This window comes from Megalops cyprinoides, chromosome 21 (assembly GCF_013368585.1).
Source record: "Megalops cyprinoides isolate fMegCyp1 chromosome 21, fMegCyp1.pri, whole genome shotgun sequence".
Taxonomy (NCBI): domain Eukaryota; kingdom Metazoa; phylum Chordata; class Actinopteri; order Elopiformes; family Megalopidae; genus Megalops; species Megalops cyprinoides.
In genome coordinates this window covers 11647216-11653700 of record NC_050603.1, presented here as the reverse complement: position 1 = coordinate 11653700, position 6485 = coordinate 11647216, and the positions used below count along the sequence as shown (strand labels likewise).

The 6485-nt window shown below is 47.2% G+C and overlaps 1 protein-coding gene across 2 annotated transcripts; it reads right to left on the bottom strand.

The window, feature by feature from the left end:
- Positions 1-609: 609 nt before the first annotated feature.
- On the bottom strand, positions 610-5381 carry pygo2 (pygopus homolog 2 (Drosophila)). Of its 2 annotated transcripts, none has more exons than XM_036515582.1 (4): positions 5150-5381; positions 4362-4723; positions 3539-3588; positions 610-3323 (listed from the first exon to the last, which is right to left on the bottom strand). In XM_036515582.1, exons 2-4 carry the CDS (start codon positions 4417-4419, stop codon positions 1689-1691), a joined length of 1743 nt encoding a protein of 580 aa, XP_036371475.1. In that variant the 5' UTR covers positions 4420-4723; positions 5150-5381; the 3' UTR covers positions 610-1688. The 2 variants fall into 2 exon arrangements, with proteins under 2 accessions (XP_036371475.1, XP_036371476.1); XM_036515583.1 differs by having other exon boundaries at positions 4362-4427.
- Positions 5382-6485: the final 1104 nt, after the last annotated feature.

The following is a 6485-nucleotide window of genomic DNA, read 5'->3' as shown; positions in this document are numbered from 1 at the left end:
AACCTTTCAGAAATGAAAAACATTCAAGACGCTTTCTTTCTCTCGTATTCTCTTAAACTTGGCTGCTCAATGCGGTCTGGCCACAAAAGGAGGTTAAGAATGTTCAAATCCAGCCGGGAAAAAAAACGTGGCAAAATGCTCCAAAAGAGGTCTTACATCTTCTGTCTGAACAGCGTCCAGTAGACTGCTTGAAAAAGCCTCGTTGCTGGGAAAATATGGTGTGGCTCATGCTGTTAAGCGATGGAGGTATACATATCCAAATAGTCGGTGGTAAAAAATATCAGGACAGCGAAACTTGGACAGGTTGTGGTTGAAAACCTGAGAAGACATGGAAGACATGTGCTGTCGTTGACAAGGACTGAATGCGACTGTGAAGATTCGGCGACAGCATGCTTTGTTCTGTGCCAGATAAGGTGGATTTGGGGCACGGCAACAATGTAGAGAAAGTGGAATGAAGTGACTTGGTTCTGTGGGTTATCTGACCCTAGATTTAATTGAATAAAGACTTTCTAAAAAAAACAACCAAAACAAAACTAACAAAAACGAAACGCAAATACAAGTACAAAAATTATTCTCTTTACTTAAGAGTTCAGTACCTTTTTTTCCCCCAGGTGTAACTGATCCCTCTGGAGACCACCAGAGGGCAGCAGAACAGATCTCACTGAACAGCACAGACATCAGTACAAAACATGGCAAAGGAAACAAAAATGGCCAAAAATGAGGCAACTTGGGCAGAAATGGTAAAAAAAAATTGTTACACTATTATAAACATCCTCTGCCATGACAGTAATCCGATAATGGACCTTTTTCACTCAGAGCAATTTGGTCTACTTCAAGGCCTCAAGCAGAGATGACAAGCATAATGTCAAGTTACTGCATTGGATTGTATGCAAACCACATACTATACAAGTCTGATCTGATACAATAACACTAATTACTACACCGATGTGATATGATCAGCACTGAATTCACTTCCTTTCTGTGTCCAGTGAATTAATACAAGCAGGTGACTCAAATGTAGTTAAAAAAAGTTTCAGTCCAAGTTTCTCAATGAATCCCCCTGCCTTCCAAGTCAAGTGGAACAATACAGTTTGGAAATATTCATATCTACAGAGATTCATATAGCTCCTTGTCTTTCTGTGAGGCATTGGAGGTCTGTAGGAAGTCTAGAATGGGGAGAGGGGAGTCCAGATTCCTTTGGAGTCTTTTTCAAGGAGAGTTGAGAGTTGATGGGGGTGGATGTGGGCAGCACCCAGGAATCTTGCAGTAAATTAGTCAGACGGTCAGTGCGTCAGTGAGTGAGTGAGTGAGTATCTGTGTCAATCAGTAATTGACTGTGTGAGGTAGTGAACTGGTCAGTGCTTGCTGGTCAGTGTGTTGCCTAGTCAGTGCCTCATCCTCTTGGTGTATGTTAGCCATGGAAGTCAACATGTCATACTTAAAGGAAAATGCTCACTCATTCAGTCAGTTGGAGTGTGTGTGTGTCTCATTCTATCAGACAGGAGAGGGGCCTCTTGCCAACAGCCATCAAAAGTTCCAGTCATGTGGTCAGGCAGGCAGTGGAAAAAGCATTCAGTCGATAGCAAATCGAAGATCATGTTGATCTGAAGGTAGAGGGTATATTTTTTTTTTCCTCTCTGTCCACCCCCGCTCACTCAGTTTCTCTCTCTCTCTTTACTTTCCGTCTCTCAGCCCTCATTGGCGGCCACAAGCTGACCCATGCCCTGCCGCACGTAGACAGCCTGGATCTCCTTGGTCTTCAGGCAGAAGTCGCAGGCCCACACGGCGGCGCTCTCCCGGGTCAGCAGCCCGTAGGCCGGTTCCGTCAGGCCTGTGCAGTCACGGTGGAACCACCTCTGGCAGGAGGCCTCGCACAGGATGGCTTCCTGGTCGTCGTGGACTTCAGACAGGCAGAATCCACAGGGGAAGACCATGCCACCTCCCAGTTTCTGAGGCCCGGGCCCAGGGGCGGCAGATGGAGTTGGTCCAGGGGGCAGAGGGGACTGGGTGGTGGGGGTAGGGGTAGAGTTAGAAGGAGGGTTGGGGTTGTTGGTAGGGGTGTTGGTGTTGCTGTTGTTGGTCATATTGGCCTGGTTGGAGTTGGGTGGCTGGTTGGCCATGGATCCTGGGACCGGTGCGCTGTTTTGCTGGCTGTAAGGGGCAGGAGTAGGGGTGGAATTTGGGGGAGTGGGCTGTTGCTGCTGGGAGGGGTTGTTTGAGGGGGTGCTGGCAGAATTGGGGGGCTGGAGTGGATTGGACGGTTGCTGTTGAGGTGGCTGGGGTCCATTTAAGGGTCCAGTTGGGGAAGAATTAGGGTTAGGTGGAGGTGGAGCTGAGGGCGGCTGATTGGGAGTGTTTGGGTTTGGCTGTTGGACATCGGGGTGGCCTGGGAATCCCCCACCAGGCTGGGGAGGAGGGGGGCCAGAGGATGGAGGAGGCCCAGGGGTGGTGTTGTTAGGAGGAGGGGGGTTTAAGTTAGGCTGCTGCTGTTGAGAGGGTGGCACTGACTGTGGACCTCCTCCTCCACCAAAGTTTTTTCCATCCTCACTTCCTGGGGGGCTGGGGCCAGGGTAGGGACCATCTTGAGAGGGCGGGAACTGCCCTGGTGGGGGTAACCCAGGGAGCCCTCCAACCATATTTCCTCCACCTCCTCCTCCCCCTCCCATGCCACCCATCAAATTAATCCCGCCTGGCATCCCGCCCATGGGATTTAGGGGGCCGTGAGGTGGACCTCTAGGCCCAGCTCCACCGGGTAAGGGGGGGCTGTTGAAAGGATGCCCACCCCCCTGTCCATGCTGGGGCTGCTGAGGGGGCATTCCAAATCGAGGATGTGGGGGGCCCCCTCCTCCCGGGCCCCCCATCCCTCCTGGAGACAGCATTGGGTTGAACCCGGGACCTGGATGCATTGGTGGGCTGAAATTAGCGGGCATGTTAAACTGCGAGGGCCCCCCAGGTGGGAAACCCCCTCCTCCCCCTCCGCCGCCTCCGCCTCCAAACCCAGGGATCCCCCCGAACCCGAGCTGATGATGTGGCCCCGCGTTCGGAGGCGGGGGTCCGAAGGGGGGTCTGCGATTGGGCTGCCCACCTCCTGGCCCTCCCATAAACCCCATCCCGCCGCCCATTCTGCCCCCGCCTCCATAACCCCCTCCTCCACCTCCTGCTGCACCTGGGCTGGGGAGGAAGGGGCCGCTCCCAGGCCCGCCGGCCCCGCCAGCTCGTGAGGGGGGCCCAAAGTCGTCATCGAAGGGGTTGGAAGCGACCAGGTGGTCCACCATGGGGGTGGGAGGGGGCGCAAATTCAGAGAGATGAGAAAATGCCGCCCCCTTTCCGAATAGAAGAAAAAAAAAAACATCAGACAGAAAGTGAGAGAAAATATAAAGGAAGGGTTGGGGAGTGGAGAAAGAAGGGAAGGAAAGAAAATATGCAAAGATCAATACATGTCACAAACCCCTTCCTATGTATAAATGACTCAGCTTGTCAGATCCAATAGCAGCCTGCAGGAATACTCTGGTATTCCATTAGGGCTAGAATGCATTACCTGGGCATTGGACTTCCTCTTCTTTTTCTCTGGACTTTTCATTTGTGCACCTGCAGGAGAAGCAGAGAAGAGATGGAGAGACCATTATTAGACTTATTACTTATGCATATTGATTGGTTACTTAATATTTGTATCTACAGCATGTGTGCCATACAATAATTAATGCTACAGAAAACATGTTAGTCCCCAGTAGAACTGCTCTAGAGAGGAAATACTTGATCAGCTGTAGCTGGCTCACAGTAGTAAAATCAGAAGTCAGGGTAGAATCCCTTTTGGCACATCTCAGTTATCCAAACACATATCCTCATTCTCTATACAAAACAGAAACAATGGGTAGTGGGCTATTTCTTAAGCCTGCACAGTGGCTTGCATAGTTACTCATTCCGTTAGCAGAGACTTACGGCTAACCGCTAAATAGCGTTAGAAATATAAATGCACACACCGCATTCATTTCTATCATACCACGCAAGTAGGCAGATGTATCAACAGAACATGAGGGGTGTGGAACTAACAGCTTCACATACGAAGCGAGGAACTGACACAAAGCCATTAGCAGAAATTAAAGACCGGTAAAACGACAAGGGAAGACTTGTACGTTAGGCACAGAGAGACAGTAGCTAACCGTTTACCTTTCAGTCAGGCGGGAGAGAGAGAATGGACAGATAGCGAAGCAGAGGCAGGCAGGCAGGCAGGCTGGCTATCAACCAGACACGTCTACTGAAGTACAAGCAACCAGACAGTTGGGTGCTTACGGAGGAAATGAAGTAGCTATACAGCACTTTTTCCGATGCGGTTAGAAATCCACTGACGGATGCAATCCTACCTTTGCCTCGTTTTCCTTGACCTTGTCCCGCCGGTAGCCTTCCAGATTCGGCGGCCATTAATATGACTGTCGGTGCGGTGCCATGTCACCGTTCATATACAAAGAAAAATTGTGAATAGCTGATCGAGTGCTCTTCCAATATCAATTCAATACCGATTTTGATTATCACAACGCTAAACTCCAGTAAGCCTGAAAATGTCAAGATTCTGGATTTTTTTTTTTGTCTCAAGCTAGCAATGTATTGGCGGCCACGTTTTAGCTGTCACAGGCTTGCAAACGTTGGCTGGCTAGCTAGATAGCTAGCTATCAGGTCCAACTCAGTCCTGGAGTACCGAATTATGTCCAAGGCTGGGAGCAGAGCCCTGAAATAGCGAAAAGACAGTAAGATCTGAGTAAAAATGAACCTGGTCTCGTCTGCAACCGGATAAAGGAGAAAGAGACCGAACACTGTTGTTAGCGATCTACAGAACACTCCCCCTCCTCCTAAAACATGATCACTAACAGATGTGCAACTAGCCAGCTAGCTAGGTATTGCTTTTTAAATACAGCCGTCCAGATGCAAGCATGGTTGTAATGGGTTCGTGCAATGGGCCATTCTGAGAATGTGAATAACCACAATATTTACGTTAACGTTAAAAGTAAGCCAATGGACAAAAAGGCAATGACTATAACACCCGTTGTCCAATTCAACGTAACTAGCTAGCTCGTTCTGTTTGCTCGCCTAGCTAGCTAGCTAGCTAGTTGGCTAGTCTGTATTTTTCTATGCATCTTCTTCATCCGATGCTTACTCTGGTATCCTTCACAAAGAATCGTTGGTCACCGGTAATAGTCAACACACATGTGCTAAACGCTAATCGCTTAATTTCCCGATAACACTGCCAAAAATAATTTATCCTAAAGCACCGAATCAACCATACTTTATTCCGGCCTACTGTCGCCGCTGGACAAAGAGGGACAGGCTGGAGAGACGCGCACCCGGGAACATTCAACAATGGCATTACTAGGGGGATATCTTTCCATCATTGGTCATTGATTGCGTTACCAATGAAACTTTATTTCAAGTCAAAACTATGCTCATTTTTTGATATTTTATTGCAAATCTGTTCATTTGTTTATTTAAAGTTTACGTTTCCCTTTTTAATTCTTATTTCTGATCGCCTCACCCTTCTCTTGTAAGTGGTAGAACAGTCAAGAATGAGCCATTTTTAAACACTGTAACAGGGGTGGAAAGATCTGTCTTTCTAATGACTCGGCGTTTTCTGTCATCCCAGTGTGGGGAATTTGAAAATACAACAGTTAAATATGTTTTATATTTGATACATGTAGATAGTGCAGATATGTATCTTTACTAAGACTCGTGAGCAAAATTACAAGACAACACTCCCACTCACATGTAGAGAGTGGGTTAATCTGGATTCGCCTTCATTCGTGCGCATGCTCAGTGCACAGCACCAGGGTTGAAAGTAGGGACACGTAGTTTTTAAAGAACTGTTCATCCTGGGCATACAAGCCTAACAGGAGTGTATCATCGTCCATTCCATCAACCCGCTTACTGAAATTTCAGGTCGGCTCACATGTGGCATCACAGACGCATGGTTATCATTCGTTTCACTGCTATCCTGGTGGAAAACGAAAATGCTCATGCAGCAAATAACATAAAACAACACATTGCAAAGTTGGGCATACATGAAATATATCCTATAATATTTGCAGCCGCAGTTTATATCTCGGTTTCATAATACGATGGAAATTCTGCGACACATTATAGGCTACATTTTGACTGTTTGTAGCTAGAAAACATTTTTGTTAATACTTATGTGCCAAATTTCAATTTCAGTTTCAACTAACATTAACGATTGATCAAGCAGGTTGAACAATGTCACAGCAAACATACCTGTTTTGGCCCCACTGGATCTTATGAGGTCCCCAAGAGCGTTTGTGTTTATGTGGTCTATGGATGCAATAAAATCAGAGCGACTACCAAATTATTTTAATTAATTATGGTTCATTGTTTTACTATATGGATAGGATATGGAAACTATTTATACATGTGCGGTGTCATACATATTGCGGAGTTGTTTTTTTAAGTAGCCTACATTGTTATTAAATAGCCTAATACAATAA